General features: G+C 34.2%; 1 protein-coding gene across 6 annotated transcripts in view; it reads left to right on the top strand.

Moving 5' to 3' along the window:
- The window catches only part of BCLAF1 (BCL2 associated transcription factor 1), a 34,828-nt gene that overhangs the window by 2,853 nt on the left and 14,316 nt on the right, over nucleotides 1-17,659 (top strand). For 2 of the 6 annotated variants that reach the window (XM_047857792.1, XM_047857790.1), the window contains exons 2-10: nucleotides 3,943-4,047; nucleotides 6,101-6,214; nucleotides 6,988-7,893; nucleotides 8,985-9,650; nucleotides 9,804-9,973; nucleotides 12,299-12,404; nucleotides 13,333-13,417; nucleotides 15,799-15,974; nucleotides 17,094-17,274. In XM_047857792.1, coding sequence (XP_047713748.1) covers nucleotides 6,111-6,214; nucleotides 6,988-7,893; nucleotides 8,985-9,650; nucleotides 9,804-9,973; nucleotides 12,299-12,404; nucleotides 13,333-13,417; nucleotides 15,799-15,974; nucleotides 17,094-17,274 — 2,394 coding nt within the window. In that variant the 5' untranslated portion in view covers nucleotides 3,943-4,047; nucleotides 6,101-6,110. Of the gene's footprint in view, nucleotides 1-3,942; nucleotides 4,048-6,100; nucleotides 6,215-6,981; nucleotides 7,894-8,984; nucleotides 9,651-9,803; nucleotides 9,974-12,298; nucleotides 12,405-13,332; nucleotides 13,418-15,798; nucleotides 15,996-16,107; nucleotides 16,271-17,093; nucleotides 17,275-17,659 lie in introns of those variants that run through there. The other 4 variants (XM_047857791.1, XM_047857788.1, XR_007152018.1 and 1 more) reach the window with 3 other exon arrangements.

The following is a 17,659-nucleotide window of genomic DNA, read 5'->3' as shown; positions in this document are numbered from 1 at the left end:
AAGCTTTTAATTATGGAAATTTTCAAGCACAAAAGCAGAGAAAATAGTGAACTCCGATGTTCTCGTTATTTAAGTTTAGCAATTAGCCATTTACCAATTCTAATATTATTTACTTATCTTTATTTGGAGTTTTTTAAAGCAAAATTCTCGTTATTTTGTTCCACATTTATAATGTTGATTAATGCTGTATCAAAAATATTATTCTTACAAGAATCATTTGAAGTAAAATTAGTGGATAACCTGTAGGTAAAGCTGTCACAAGCCAGGTTTAACAATAATGATAGCTAACATTTGAGTGCATAAGCTAACATTTGAGTGCATACCGTGTGCTAAAGGTTAGCCTGTTTACATTTATTCAGTTTGTGTAACATTAAACCTATGAGTTAGTACCATTATTAGCCTTATTTTATACCTGTGGAAGTTAAAGCTGAAGGCGAGTAAGGTAACTTGACCAGTGTTGGGCATCTAGCTAATGGTCAAGTCAGATTTTTGAACCTAGTCTATTGGAATAATAGTCTTAGGATATAATTTTTAGCGTTATTAAAGATGTGAGTAGCAATAATTTGTATCACAATTTGGAAGCCAAACTCCCTGAATCTGCTAAAATGAAGACTTGGTTCAAATATGCTTGATTGGGTTATGTAAAGAATCCATTTTGGGGGTGCTTCAGTGTTGTTGAACGCCATTGTCTGCTCTTTTCATTATTTGTGTTCTAGCTGATCATAATGTATTGCATAAAAGGTACACTTTGTTAAGGTATTTAAGAACTTTAAACATAAAGCTTGACTTACTCTCTTACATTCCTCACTGGTTGGTGAATCAGTTGGAAAAATGCATAAAGCAATTTATTCCCTATCTCTTTTTACATTTCTTTTTCTGATGTTAGTAAGTGATCTAAGGTTGTAATAAAGGGATGATTGATTTGGCATTTTGAATTCTATATATAGGTTATGGCCACATCAAGCACCTGTCAGTATATTGGAGAGAGCACAGGAGTTGGAATCAGGAAGTCTGGGTTAAATTTTGGATTAACCATTTTACACTCTGTGACCATAGGCATCCAAAAATGGCAAACTAATCTCTTGTTTTCTCTCCCAAACTTGCACATCACCCAGATGTTTGAGCCCAAAACTGAGAATTTAGGACCGCGGTTTTCTTTTTTCCCCGCTTCTTCTCTCTGATCCACACCAACAACCTGTGAACAAGTACTGGTTGACTGCACTTCCAAACTAGATTCTGGGCTTCTTTTTTCTAGCTTTATTGCTACTATCTTTTCCAGGTAACCAATTATATTGAATTTCAGCCTTGTAATTTATCTCCTTGATCTCTCCCTGTTGTTCATGCTGTTCACAGCAGCCATCTTAAAACATGAATGCGATGCTGTGACTTCCCTGATTGCGGAGCCTTCCCAATATATTTAGATTTTACTCCGGCCTTCTTACTAGATGCAGTTTGATCTGGTCCTTTCCTGCCTTTTCTACTTTATCTCACATCCTCTCCTCTCACAGTGCCTCAACTTAGTGTTCTTTCTGTCCTGAATTTGCCAAGTTTGTGTCTTCTGCCTAGAATGCTGTTCTTTCTGTGGAACCTTGAAATGTCCCTTGAATTTAACAATGTTAGGGCCCAAGAACCCATTTTTGTACTTTTGTACTTTATACTTCCTAACACATCATGTTCTGGGTTTTTCCCCCTCTCCCTTTCTCCCTTGTGAACATAATTTCCAAGGAAATAGGAAACTTAATGTTTCACTTAAAGTACACTATTTCCAGTGCTGGAATAATAGTACCTGGCATGTAATAGGCACCTTGTAAATTCAGATGAATTCTAAAAGTTTAGAGTTCTCTTAATTTGAGAGAAGAGGTTATGAGATTATGAGCATTAAGTGAGATGATTTTATTTAAGGTCATCTAGCATAATTCTTAAGTTGGTACTTAAGATGTCTTTGCTATGATTTGTTGATTTCTGTTCTTCACTAGTTAGTTATTGGGGAGCAGGCACCTCTGCCATAGTCATGTTTCCCATAAAACTAGCACAGTGCTTTGTACATAGATTTTCATTAAAAAAAGAATTCGCTGAGCTGACTATAGTCTTTGTACTGACTATGTTAAATATTAATGTTAAATGTTAAATATATTTTTCATTAAATATTATATATTAAATAGTATTAAATATATTATGTGTCATGCTTCACATATGATTTTTGAATTCTTGGTATGGGTACTTGAATATACTTATAGATTGTGAACAAGAATATGTATCTATTAGTAAAACAGCCTTCAGCCCTTCCTCCCTTTATTATTTCTAGTGTATATTTTCTTGGAATTTCAAAAAAAAATCATGACTTGGAGTAAAGAGGGATTTGGCAGTTGACTTTTTCTTCATATATGCAGAAATTAAAATTAGCCTTTTAGAAATGTTTAGGGAAAGTGTTAACTAAAATGAGTCTTGTATCACTTCCAGTAATGAATCAGTAGTGTTGGACTTAGAAGGTCCAGAGTAAAGTTTCATAACAATACATCAATTTAGAAGATTAGAGTTTTTCTCTGCCCCCACCCCCCCTTGGGGGATTTGATATTTTTAAAGCTAAACATGCATGTACTTTAGAAATCCTTTTGTTTTTGTATCCAGTCTTGCATTTTTATTGTATTTTATATTAGTATGTTTTTCTTAATTACTAAGTTCCTATTCTTTGTAGATTGAACCTCAGATCTCTTAATTTTCCCAGCAGTAGGGCCATGGGTATTTAGGGGACAATATTCTTAACTTTTTTTAAAGTTTATTTATTTTGAGAGAGAGATGGAGAGGGAGTGGCGGAGAGAGGGAGAATCCCACGCAGGCTCTGCAGTGGCAGCACAGAGTCCAATGTGGGGCTCAAACCCACGAACCCCACCAACCTTGAGATCACGACCTGAGCTGAGATCAAGAGTCAGCTGCTTAACCAACTAAGCCACCAGGCACCCTAGGGGACAACATTGTTGATTGACCAGTTTAATTTTATCATTTCTTTTCCTTTGTATTTCTACTTTCATTGCATTTTTTATTGGATCTTTTGTAAGATTCACAGATTTTCATATTTATGTATATTTTTTTCATTAAAAGTGGTTTATGAATTTGTTGATTTTAGGCATGTATCAATCTTGTATTCTTTAGTTTCTGCTCCCTTCATGTTTTTTTGAATGTCCTATGCACATGATTGGTAATCACTGAATGTTATTTATAAAGCTAACTTTTTCAGTATTGATAACTGCTTGATATTTTGTGCAAAATTTAAATTTATTTGTGTAGTAATAGTAAATTAGGAACAGTATTGGCTTTTATTAGATACTTGTTTCATTTACAAGTTGTTCTTTTATTGGAACGTTTGTATGTGTATTAAAATGCTTTTAGGTACAGAGCTAGGATTACTGTGATAGCTGTTCATATGAATTTTAGAAACCTGTTTCAAATGAAATTGTAGAAAGGAAGTGGCCAAAAGAGAATAAAGATTAAGATAAGTAGCAAAACATTAAACTCATACTTTAGGTAAGTTATATAGTTAAGAGCATTATGAATACTAATAACCAATAGGTGACATGTTTTGCTATTCCAAGAGTACCATATTTGGCATTATTTTAGCCACTTTGAAATTTTTTTGATAGGATAGCAGCATAGCTTCTGTTTTCTAAAGCTCAAATTGCTATCATTAAAATTCAAGTATTTAAAAGGTAAAAGTGCTGTCAGTTTCATGGTGCACATCTGCATTCTGATTAAAACAAAAAAAATTTCTTAAGCTTTTATGGTCAAAAGTTTATTTCCTAAATCAGTCTCCCTTTCCCTAAAATCATTAGTGCCTTTATTGAGAGTTTATTTCACTGCCTAATATGATTCATTGTTGTGAAAAGTGGGTATTTTAATTTACCATAAATCAAACTCCTTGTGTGTTTTTTTTTTAATCTTTGCTAGGAATTTGAATTCAGAGTTTAAATTCTCAGAACGTTTTCTCCAGGAAGAATTTTAACAACATCTCAAAGACTTCACTTGACTGCTTAATCCTGCATAAAACCCAAGGTAAATAGCATTCGTTTATCTAGTTTTCAGTTTTAGTTTGAGAAAATGTGACTACCTAATTCATAATTCTGTCTGAGTGATTAAAAGTGATGTAGTCTGAAGCTTTTGTGGTGTTTGTTTTGGTGGCTTGAATGAAGTAAGCCAGATTTTATGTTAAGTTTTATGAGTTTTATGAGAAAACTTTTTTTTTATGAGAAAGATTCCCTATCTTCTGCCTCTGTGTTGTGTGCCTGCTTCCACTTTTATACATCAATTTAAAGACTCAGAACACAAAGCGGCTTAAAAATAACAAAATAACTCCTTCCCTTATGCATGTAAGAGAAATTCTATAACTTTTTAACACTTTTGCACTGATGTTAATTAAAGTTGATTGTATTACTTGTGTCAACTCATTTAGTACTCAGTACAGCTCTGAGGAAGGTAGTATCTTTACATATGCCTTATTTATGAGAAGATAGAGGTGACATTTGTGTATTTGAGGATAGTTATGTTTTATTTTGAGATAAATATATATATCTGAAACCCTGAATTTGTTATTTTTTTAAATGTTTATTTATTTTTGAGAGAGCGCATGAGAGTGGGGTTGGGGGCAGAAAGGGGGGACAGAGGAGGATCCGAAGTGGGCTTCGTACTGACAGCAGCAAGCCCATTGTGGAACTTGAACTCACAAACCGTGAGATCGTGACCTGAGCTGAAGTTGGACACGTAACCGACTAAGCCTCCCAAGTGCCCTGTCATTTGTTTTTTGATGAAGTATATGCAGATATGATGGTTGCTTTTTCTGTAATTCAACTCAGCGTTAGCACTTATAAATATTATTTCATAATACTGAGCAGAGCCTAGGTAGGTAAGGTTAAATGCCTTCAAAAATATTGGGTTGTAAGAGAATTGGAGGCTGTTGCAAGTTTAGTGAGTCAATTTTTATGGAAACGATGATTTCGGTAATAAGTTAGTTGAAATTTGGAAATAGTTATAGCATAAACAAACTTGGGGGGGCACATATAAACTTGGGAGGTACCTATATAGGTTTAATTTTGTGAGTAGATTTCCTAAATCGCTTCGTCTTACTATGATTTCTGTACCCAATGAGGTCTGATTATTCCATTAGATATTAATGCAATATTAGAAAAAGTTAGAATACTCGTGCCCAACTTCTCTCTTTCTTGTAGTTCCACTGTCTTTTTTTGCAGCAATCTTTACAGTCCATTGACTTACCAGAAAGCTACAGGGTGAACTAGCATTGTCACATAAGTCCATTTTTCTAATGTAGTCATGCAGCATTATATGCATGGAGTGGTTAATTTAGTCCCATTTTAAGGCCATAAAGCACTTAGGATGACAGTCGCTAGGTTTATTATTTTTGGTATTATGTCACTTGTGTTTTGTTTCAGGTTCCTTATCTGTAATACTGTGATATTTATCTTTTTTACAGGAGAGGTAGGCATTTGTATTGGTCATGGAATAACCTCTAACATGCTGCTGCAGTCTGATACTACTTTCTGGCTTCTGCAGCTGCTTCCTTTTTGAATTAAGGCATGTAGGTGCTGTTGTATCTACAATATAGTACCTGTTATGCAGGTGAAGATATAGTTTTAGTCAGGGATAATTGTCTCAGTATTCATTTGAAAATGTTGAGTAAGATCCTGGGGCGCCTGGGTGGCTCAGTCGGTTGAGCGTCAGACTTCAGCTCAGGTCATGGTCTTGCAGTTCGTGAATTCAAGCCCCGTGTCAGGCTCTGTGCTAACAAACAGCTCAGAGCCTGGAGCCTGCTTCGGATTATGTCTCTCTCTCTTTCTCTTCCCCCCCCTCCCCCTCTTCCCCTCTCTCTCCCCCCTCCCCTGCTCATGCTCTGCCTCTCTCTGTCTCTCAAAAATTAATAAATGTTTAAAAAAAAGTTAAAAAAAAAAGAAACGATGAGTAAGATCCTTAGAGAAACTTGTGCCTTGTAAAATTCAATTTGTCTTAATGTGAAACTTCTTTAATTGAATGGTAGTTTTTTTTTTTTTTGTTTTTTGGGGTTTTTTTTTTACTTTTTTGCTCTCTTATTGACTAGGAGAAAAGAAATGGGTCGCTCCAATTCTAGATCACATTCTTCGAGATCAAAGTCTAGATCACAGTCTAGTTCTCGATCAAGATCAAGATCACATTCTAGAAAGAAGAGATACAGGTGAATTCCTGTGTTTTTAATTCTTTTAATAATGATAGTGGTATTGGTTGATGTTCATGGAGTGCTTGCTGTACTTAGACACAATGCTAAAGTCATTAATATATTCTCAAATAACCCTGTGAAATGAATCCATCTACCTTCATTGTAGAGTTGGGGAAATTGAGAATTGTTTAGGTTGCAAGCTAGTAAATGGCAGAGCTTAGGTTTGATTTCAGTTAGTCTGACTTCAGATCTCAGATTCTTATTATACTGTACATGTATGGTAGATTTCTTTGAATTTACATTAAGAGATGAATAATGGGAGAACTATTTGACAGTAAATCATCTTTGCATATTATTTCATAGTTTCTCATTATTTCTGATTCTGATGTCTCAATATTATGTGTGCATTTGGCCAGTAGTATGTCATTGATGAGTATTTTTCCAATGCATTAAATATTCTTTTACTGTTTTACTATAAGTATCTGAATAACTTTTCTGTAATTTGTTTAGTATGTCCTGCTGTTAGGTATATCCATTTTTTTCCCTTTTTTGTGTGCCTTCATTCCTAAGGCCTTTACTTTATTCTTTCAGTATTTACCTTAGTAATGAAACTTTGTTCATTAAAAACAGTAAACTTTACTTTTGTATAAATGAGAGGGTTTTTTTTTTTTTTCCATATACATTTTTGGTTTGGACTATTTACATGTTATTTTCAACCAGAAGTATTTAGAACGGTAGAATAGAATAGTTTGTTTTTCTTACATTGATATTTATTTCATTTTTAGTTCTAGGTCTCGTTCCAGGACATACTCAAGATCTCGTAGTAGAGATCGTATTTATTCTAGAGATTATCGTCGAGATTACAGAAATAATAGAGGAATGAGACGGCCTTATGGGTACAGAGGAAGGGGCAGAGGGTATTATCAAGGAGGAGGAGGTAGATACCATCGAGGTGGTTATAGACCTGTCTGGAATAGAAGACACTCTAGGAGTCCTAGACGAGGTCGTTCACGTTCCAGGAGTCCAAAAAGAAGATCCGTTTCTTCTCAAAGATCCCGAAGCAGATCTCGCCGGTCATATAGATCTTCTAGGTCTCCAAGATCATCCTCTTCTCGTTCTTCATCCCCATATAGCAAATCTCCTGTCTCTAAAAGACGAGGGTCTCAGGAAAAACAAACCAAAAAAGCTGAAGGGGAGCCCCAAGAAGAGAGTCCTTTGAAAAGTAAATCACAGGAGGAACCGAAAGATACATTTGAACATGATCCATCTGAATCTATTGATGAGTTTAACAAATCATCAGCCACATCTGGTGATATTTGGCCTGGCCTTTCAGCCTATGATAACAGTCCCAGATCTCCTCATAGTCCTTCACCGATCGCTACACCACCTAGTCAGAGTTCGTCTTGCTCTGATGCCCCCATGCTCAGTACAGTTCACTCTGCAAAAAACACCCCCTCTCAGCATTCACATTCCATTCAGCATAGTCCTGAAAGATCTGGGTCTGGTTCTGTTGGAAATGGATCTAGTCGGTACAGTCCTTCTCAGAATAGTCCAATTCATCATATCCCTTCACGAAGAAGCCCTGCAAAGACAATCACACCACAGAATGCTCCAAGAGATGAGGCTAGGGGACGTTCTTCATTTTATCCTGATGGTGGAGATCAGGAAACTGCAAAGACAGGAAAATTCTTGAAAAGGTAAACGCTAAAGTCTTTAGATTATAATATTAATAGTTGTGTTTTTGTATTCTGTTTGGGTATATAAGACTTACAATTGCATTGTTTTTACTCCTGACTTTTTTATAATTCCAAGTGGTTTTTACTACATTTGGTTAACTTTGGAAATTAAGTGTTTTAATAGAAGCTAATTTATATTTCTTTTCAATTTTAATCCATTTTCAGTCAGTCTAGAATTAATGTAAACAAAAAAATGTAGTAACATAAAGCATAACTAATAGTTATGTTGTAACAACTTAATTTTGTGTTAGAGCATTGAAAGCTTATTTTGTTTTCTTCGCTATTATAACGTGGCCTATGTGAATAATAGTTACAGTACGTGCTCTTACTTTTGTGGTATTCTACATGCAACTGCCAATTCTTAATAAATCTGACTATAGAAAAGCTAATTATTTCTTGCTCTAGTAACCTTTGAAATATACTTTGTTTAAATTCTGATTTCAAGCATTGCCGAAGAGTTGCTAAAAAACTCAGTGAAAATTGGTTGCTAAATGTAGTTTGAGAAAATAGAACAGGCATGCTATTTATGGCATATTGCTGTATAACCTAGAATAAAATTTTTTATTGAACTAATACAGTTTCTACTTAGTATTGCCAGAAATCATTTTCTGCAGCAGAGTAGATGTAAAATATTTTGTGATTCACTTAGAGTATTAAATAATATTACTAAGTTTACTTTTGTGAATTCATTTATTTTAGTAGGGAAGTGTAATAGTCTGAAATTTTGAGTATAATTATATGTAGAGTTCTGATAGATAGGTACATCGTTTATTAGTGGTTCTTAGCCTCAAAAATTAAAGTGTTGCATGTTATAGAATTTCTGGAATTGGATTTGTTGGTGCAGAATTGTGGCTATGACTAGAACAGGTTTTTGAGAGTGCTGTATGGCTGCTTTTAATGTTTTTTTAAAAGTAGAATTATGAAAAACAGTTCTCGGTGGTTTTTTTTCTCTTATTACTGGTCCTGCGATGTTGGGCAACATGTAGAAGTATACAAGTGATCCACAGTGAATGCAATCCAGAGTTACCATCCTCTTCTCTGCTTATTCACAGGTTCACAGATGAAGAGTCTAGAGTATTCCTGCTTGATAGGGGTAATACCAGGGATAAAGAGGCTCCAAAGGAGAAAGGATCAGAGAAAGGGAGGGCAGAGGGAGAATGGGAAGATCAGGAAGCTCTAGATTACTTTAGCGATAAAGAGTCTGGAAAACAAAAGTTTAATGATTCCGAAGGGGATGACACAGAGGAGACAGAGGACTATAGACAGTTCAGGAAGTCAGTCCTTGCAGATCAGGGTAAAAATTTTGCTACTACATCTCACCGGAATACTGAGGAGGAAGGACCCAAGTACAAGTCCAAAGTTTCACTGAAAGGCAATAGAGAAAGTGATGGATTTAGAGAAGAAAAAAACTATAAACTTAAAGAGACTGGCTACGTAGTGGAAAGGCCTAGCACTGCAAAAGATAAGCACAAGGAAGACGACAAAAATTCTGAAAGAATAACAGTAAAGAAGGAAACTCAGTCACCTGAGCAGGTAAAGTCTGAAAAGCTCAAAGACCTCTTTGATTACAGTCCCCCTCTACACAAGAATCTGGATGCACGAGAAAAGTCTACCTTCAGAGAGGAGAGCCCACTTAGGATCAAAATGATAGCCAGTGATTCTCATCGACCTGAAGTCAAACTCAAAATGGCACCCGTTCCACTTGATGATTCTAACAGGTAATTCCACATTGATACCCAGGAAGTAACCTGTGGTTGCTTAGTTAATATTCTAGTTAATTATCTTATTTTGTGAACACACTCCCATTTTCGTATTCAAACCAATGGTATATTTTGTTTGTTATGTGTGTGTGTGTTACCGATATGCTCCAGACCTGCTTCCTTGACTAAAGACAGGCTACTTGCTAGTACACTTGTCCATTCTGTCAAGAAAGAACAAGAATTCCGATCCATCTTTGACCACATTAAGTTGCCACAGGCCAGCAAAAGCACTTCAGAGTCATTTATTCAACACATTGTGTCCTTGGTTCATCATGTTAAAGGTATGTTTATTAGTACGAATTAAGTATTTCTTGTAAATGAAAGTGAACAACTAGGCTTTTAATAATTAATGTACTCTAGGGCTAGCAAGTAATATATAGACACCATGAGAAATTTGGAAAAACAGTTTCGTGAAAGAGCTATCAGTTTTGTTAGCATTAAGACCCATAGAGATACTTAATACAAAGTGATTAAAACACTAAATAGAGTTAAAACACACTCTAAAAATCTGTATTGTGACAAAACTGATACATATTTAATGCAAAGTCTTTGAAATGTGTCATACTGTATTGGAAGGGTAGAATGCTTACAGATGATTTATCCTTGCATGCATATGACTTAACAATGTACTCTTGCATAGATTTAGAATAAAGCAAGGCCATGGTGACTTGAGTATTACTGAGAGTAATACTTCAACTTTTAAAGAAACCCGATACCAGTGGAAAAGCAGTATTGTTTTTCTATCTATATTTTTGTGTTACTTAATTTGTTGTAATACTTAGCTTTTTAAAATGACAGGTAAACTGGAAAAAGAATTATTGGAAGTTTTAAAGGGGAAAGAGTTCAAGTGATTTAAAAATGTTAGATGAGTAGTGATTACATGAATAGTGGATGATAATAACCTTTCTTTAAGTCCTAAAGATGTTACATGTGCTCATTTTAGCTAAAGTAATGATGCTCTATTTTCAGCCGTATGTAATTCTAGCTTCAAAGTTACTAATAATTTTCAAATGTTTTAGGGTATGACTTTTTGGGCAATTAGGTTGTTTTGTTTTTGTTATTTTCTTTTTGTGTTTAAAAGGCAGCTTACTATGAAATAGGTTCTTACCCAGGAAGCTACGTGGTTGTTGGTCTTAAAAGCCATTTTTTAAAAAAAATTTGTCTTTTTATGAGAACAACTCATTGTAATAGCTGAAACTTGTCATTAGCAAATTCTTTATGCAGTTGATGTCTCAAAACAGTGAATAGTTAATTTCTTTTTGACTGTAATTATTTAAACAGGGTAACAAAAAAGTTTTGTTATTTGGCTATAACTAGGTTTGTGAACCAGTTTGTGACCATATTATTGTGGTACATAAAATATGAAACATTAACATTTTTTCTTTTTTTCTTTTTTTTTTTTTTTTGCCTTTTTTTGACCTGTCTCCACATTTTACAGTTTATTGCTGAATTTTGAGATCAGGTTTTGATAAATTTTTTCTTTTTCATTTTCTTTTTCTTTTTTTTCTTTTTTTTTTTTTTTAAAGAACTGTAGTTATGTTTCATTATTGGTATTGTGCAACCGATCTGAACAGCTCTTTCTTAATTTAGAGCTGAAAATGCCCAGTGATGTTTTCTTTTTCATTGTAACTAGGTCCTGGAATATGTTTTGAAATGGCAAAATCCATGTTTCAAAGTAAAATAGCTGTTGAAAGATACAGGCAAAGTTGAATCTTCTGTCTTCCTGGCAAAAATGGCATAAAAACTGAGTTGCTAGCTCAAATTCCTGGGTTTCATGGAATTATGATTGAGGCACTACCCTTGTAGTGGCCGTTTCAAGTTTTAATGATTGGTTATGAGACATGTGCTGGATATTGGGCGGTAAGTTGACAAAGATGTATGTTGACCTGTTAAGCAGATAGCTTGCTTAGTAATGTAACGTTTCATGACTTTATACGTCTTTCTATTTTACGTTTACAGCGTATCTTGAATGGTTTAAAAACTAGTATTGATAATACTAATTTTAAAATTTAAGAGAAGGACAAGAGAATAATAGAGAATGTGCTGTCAGGTTTGCCAAGATGCCAGATTTTTGGAGTAATTAGTGTTAATTGATTTGAAAAGTATTTTTTTCAATTGAAATGGTAGTATTCAGTTTTTTCTTAAATCCAGTTTTTGTTGTCAGTATAGTTCTTGATGAAGTAATTGTATTCACTAAAACCAACTGTGTAGTTATTTCAGTATTTTTTGCAAATGATTACTTGAAGTAACTTCCCTGGTTCATATTGGCAAGGTATAAGGACATTCACATATTATTCCTTTTGTTCTGTTTGAGGAAGTATTGTATGATTCAAATCAAGTTAGAGATTCTCAATTTAGTCTATTTATTGTTCTTGGAATTTATGCAGCGTTGACAGGGTTCTCTGACGAACTTTGTATCAGTTACTTGTTGAGGTAGAAGTTAAAAGGGACAGAGTAGGAGCTCTTTGTAACACTTGATTCTCTTCTGCTAGGTTTCTTGAGTATTTTTATTTTCTTTTCACCTGCTACATGCCCTTCTGTCACAAATGAAAATCTCTCTTGAAGTAAAGATAACTAATTGGGCAGTATTTCTCCTAAATCAACAGAGCAATACTTCAAATCAGCTGCAGTGACTCTAAACGAGAGGTTCACTTCGTATCAGAAAGCCACTGAAGAACATAGTGCCAGGCAAAAGAGCCCTGAGATACACAGGTATGTGCACTATTGAATGGACGTATAAAAATACTGTTTTGATAGGAAGACACCATTTCTTTTATTTGTTTGTTTTTTTGGGAAGATACTGATCATATTGGAACTATGCTAGTGTCATCATGATACAAGATAAACTTTGGTTTTATTTTTTATTTATACCTTGAATAAGTATATTTCCAGCCTTGAGAAGTTTATAATTTACTGTTTCTTTTCAGTTTTTATTTTATTTGTTTAAACAGGTTCCTAGAACTTAAAATACTATCAACCACTCCTCAGTAAGGAATTAAATAGCTAACACATTTGTTTTTTGGGAGGGAGTTGGATGCCTAGAGTAACCCTTTATTTAATCTCTGACCATTAGTTTTTTCCATCTACCACATAAGGACAACAGTGCCTCTTTTGCAGGGTGGTGGTGACAATTAGTATTGGTCATAAAGTATCTGAGTTCTTAGTAAATAGTAGGTAGGGTTTTGGTGGTGACCGCTGAAGAAGTGCTGAGAAGTTGCAGTTGACACTAGCTTTTAAAAGGCAAGGAAAGGCAGGGATAACACCAAAGATCCACTGAATATGTAAAACTATTGGAGATACTTAAGAACAAATAACCATATTCATGTGTGTATTAAAGATATGGAAGTATATAATTGTATGATGGTTGCCACTTAACATTCAATTTAATCAAAACACGTTTTTTTTTGATTAAAATAAATGTTTTAAAAAGTTAAACTTCTTTATATATAAAAATATCTGAAGCATTTTAATTCACCTTTAATGGATGTAGTCTTCTTAATTGTCTACCAGGAATTAGATTAACAATCTTATGCTAAAGTTGATTGGGAGAGAAATAACTGGACATTATAAAAAGGGACAGTTCTGAGGAATTTTGGGAACAATAGTTACTGTGACTACAAATATTTTATTTTACATTAAGGAGAATTGACATCTCTCCAAGTGCCCTGAGGAAGCATACTCGTTTAGCAGGAGAAGAGAGAGTTTTTAAAGAAGAAAATCAAAAGGTATGTTTTGAATGGACTTCTTTTTACTGTTAAGTTGGGCTTAGTTAATGATATATGCTAAGTATAGTTTGTGTAGACAAAGTATTTGCAGAGGTTCTCTATTTTTGACTTGTAAGTATATGAATATAAGGTAGTGTATATAGCGCTCCTTTATAAAAGAAATTAAGCTATGTATCTTAGTTAAACCAACTTTTTAAAATGCTAATGAAAGTAAGAAAGTTCTAAGTAGACAAAGGAAACTTAGAAAAGCAAAGATAAGAATTATAGTAGGGTTTCTATATAAAGTTTTGAGGTGAAATAGATTAGCCAGAGTAAGTATTCCTGATTTATATATGCCTAAATTAATATCTCTAGGTTTTTCACAGTGAGAACAAGAAGTAACCCCCATGCTACTGGGCATTTTTGGTCTGGACTATGAAATAAGTGTTCTGAGAAGCAATTTACAAGTGAACAGTTGGAACAGAAACTGTCAGGATTGAATTCTGTGGGTTGGGGAAGGAAGGTTTTCAATGTGAGAAAAGAACCTGTGAATGGTGGGGGAGGGAGGTCTATGAGAATGGAATGTGTTTGTTAAGGGGGCTCTGATACATGCTGATGATTTGAAACTGACATTTTCTAGGTAGACTAGTCCATAGGACAAGTCATATGGGTCTAGTAGAAATGTGGGGACAGGTAGAAAGGGAGCAACTGTCTGTTGTAATGAAAAGGGCAGGGGACTTGGAAATGCTGCTTGGTTCCACTTTTGGCTATAACCAGGTATTATCTGTATGATGCTTGGAAAATAATTAGTCTCTTGGACATTGGCTTTGTAATCGGAAAAATGAGACTACATGTGTTTGCAGAGTTGAATAGTTGAGGTATTATGAAAACGTTGGCACTTTACTACCAGAAGCTGTTATTAATGGTTGTATTTTACAAATATTTTAATAGGGCATGCTATTAATTTACTAAATGAGAAATTTAGAGCTTAAAAGAAAGTGGTTTCTTTGTGTGGGCATACTGATCTTGGAAAAACAGATTCTGAGAAGTGAATACTAATCTTGGCTTTTCCTTTCAATATCTTGGGTTCAATGTTGGTTTATTTTTGCCAACAATTTAGTCTATCCTTGTGCTCTGACAGAGTGAGTATCTTGTTTCTTTCCTCATTACTCAGACCATGTTTTCATCTAGAGGAGAGAAAATAGTGATTACTTATGATAGATAGGGGAGGATATGACATTGCTTTTTATCCTTTGTCTTCTGATCTGAATGAATAATATGTGTTATTATTTAACGTATGTATAGTTTTGTTGGAGTTTACAAAGTAGTTTTACCTAAATTATCTTGTTACTTGTGGGCTTGGTAATACCTCGGTGAGTAAGGAAGGTTTTTACTCTTGATTAGTCTTTTTTTTTTTTTAAATTACCCAGGGAGCAAATAGGTGAGTAGTTGATACCATTTGGAGATATATTTATACTTTTTTTTGATGAACGGTTATATTATAGCTAGATTTCCCAGAGTAAGTACTTCTTATTGTTGAATACTAGCAAGGATGTCCACATTGCTTAGCATCTTACTGATGTATAATTTTTCTTCATTCCTAGATGCCTCTTTCCATCTTCCTAAATTATATAGTATTTGAAAAAGCAATGGAACAAGAAGGAGGTGAATTGTGACCCAGTTAAACTAATGTCCGTTGCAATACCTGAATTGAGAAAGGGCAGTATATGGCCCAAAATACTGAGTACAGGATTGGGAATAATATCTTTCTGGCTTTGTTTCTACCCTTATTCAACCTTACTTGGTTTTGTTAATCATCTTCCACTTGCATGTTATGGAAATTACAGAATTCTTCCTTTTGAAGTGGTTTTTATTGGGTTCGTCAACCTAATTGGGAACAGCTTGATGATAAAATGAGGCTTCAGTAACGAGAACCATTACTTTAGGATCCCTTAACTTTATAGGTAGATGGCTATACTACAACCACAGTTAGACTGTAACTTCTGTCATTGTTCAACTGTTTACAAAAAAGCTGTTTGAAAAGGATGAGTGATGACAATGAGGATGTGCTGAGTGGAAAAACAATTATTTTGTTCTGCTGTACAAAGTTTATTATGGATTGCTTTGAACAAAAACCTATGCTATTTTCAAGATAGTTAGCTTTTCATAACTTCCTAGTTTCATAGTCCCGTTGCACTGTGTATACAAATGTTGAGTCAAAACAACCAAGTGTGTTTTTTTTAACAAAACTAAAACTAAGTATGGAAGTAGTATGCTATGATCCACTCATTTCTGATACTAAAATCCCAGATTAAAAACTGGCATAAAATTTGGGTACATATCTTTATATCTTTATTTTTTTTTCTCTCCTGAAGTCTGTATTTTACATTTGTCTTTTATAGGGAGATAAAAAATTAAGGTGTGATTCTGCTGATCTTCGGCATGACATTGATCGTCGGAGAAAAGAAAGAAGTAAAGAACGGGGGGATTCCAAGGGCTCCAGGGAATCCAGTGGATCAAGAAAGCAGGAAAAAACTCCAAAAGATTACAAGGAATACAAATCTTACAAAGATGACAGGTAATTGTTAAAACTGTCTGAGTTAGGTTTTAGCTTCTAATTAGCCTTTAATAATTGTCAGCTTAATTGCTTTCAATTTTGACTGTGTAATCGAATGTTTAAATTTAAACAATTAAAATTATTTGTTTTACAGCAAAAATGTATTTGTCTTTTACACGGCTTATGGTGGATGAGGACAAAAACTTTGGAATAGCAAGCTAACACTGAAAAAAAAAATGACAAATTAATGTGTCCTATTATCCAGGCTACATCAGGAGGTTGGACTTCAATGCAGTGCATTTCTAGAAACAGTTTGTGTAAGAACTTTGGTTCGTTATGCTTGATTCCGCACTTTTTCAACTCATAACACCCAGAGTACAAGAATTTTAAACTGATATCTAGTGGTTTAACATGGGAGAGATGGGGGGGAGGAAGGACTAGTTTTTATGAAATAGCAATGTGTATTAATCTTTCAAAGTAATGTTTCCATGGATACTGTTAGCAGTGGTAAGAGTTACCGCAGGTATGACCTTTCCGGGTGTTGTGTTAGAACCATGTAAAATTGATCATCGTAGAGTCAAATAAATAATAGGAATATTAAGTATCATAGATAATCGTTTTCTTGCTATTCATTAGGTAAATGGTGGATTTTACTCGTGTTTTTTAATTTATTACTGGTATTTGTATGTCATATGCTTTTATTTCTCTAATGGAGTAATGGCCCAAACCATATCAACTGTTCTCACCCCGAGTGTACATACTGCAGTCATTTTGAAACTTGGCCTTAAAAACATTCTTACTTATTCCTACTCTTCTTTTCCTTTCCTTAAAATAACAACAACAACAAAAAGTTAAAAATACTGAAGAACTGAACCTTATTCTTGAAGTTTCCAGACTGCTAGTTTTTAACTGGCAGGCTATATCATGTTTTCAGTAGTTACGTAAAACAAGTATTGAAGGAGAATGGAAACAGGCTGTATCAAAGTTTAACACCCAATCATTTTAGTTATGTAATCATTTTTAATAGGGGATAGTTTTTTTTTTTTACTTGAAAAATATCCCTTTTATTATAAGATTCAACAGGGTCTTTGTCTTTTTAAAAATAGCACATATTTTTTGTTTTCTCTATTTATTTTGCAGTAAACATAAAAGTAGAGAGCAAGATCATTCTCGATCTTCATCATCTTCAGCGTCACCTTCTTCTCCCAGTTCTCGGGAAGAAAAGGAGAGTAAGAAGGAAAGAGAAGACGAGTTTAAAACTCACCACGAACTGAAAGAATACTCAGGCTTTGGAGGAGTTAGCCGACCACGAGGAACCTTTGTAAGTAATAGAATTACCTTTGATTGTTGGTAGGGCTTTACTTTAGAGCACTGTACATAAAGTAAAATTCATGATTTAGACATTGTTGCGAGTCATTACTTCTGCAGTTAGAATTAGTCTTGGAAAGTGAAATTGTATTTGTATATATTGATTAAGATATGCCATTTAAGTGTTGGGAGGAAGGGCTGCAGCTGGGATGATGCTTTCTTTGTATATAGAGTAAAAAATGTTTCTGATTTTTAAAGAGCTGTATATATATGTATATATATATAATTATATATATATAAGTATACACACAAACACACACACATATACATATATCAATTAGATACTTTTTAAAATTTTGGAATCAATAATTGTACATGGTGCATGAAGACCCAAGAGT

This window comes from Prionailurus viverrinus, chromosome B2 (genome assembly GCF_022837055.1).
Source record: "Prionailurus viverrinus isolate Anna chromosome B2, UM_Priviv_1.0, whole genome shotgun sequence".
Taxonomy (NCBI): Eukaryota; Metazoa; Chordata; class Mammalia; order Carnivora; family Felidae; genus Prionailurus; species Prionailurus viverrinus.
The sequence above is the reverse complement of the archived record's forward strand: the minus strand, read 5'-3'. Positions and strand labels throughout refer to the sequence as shown.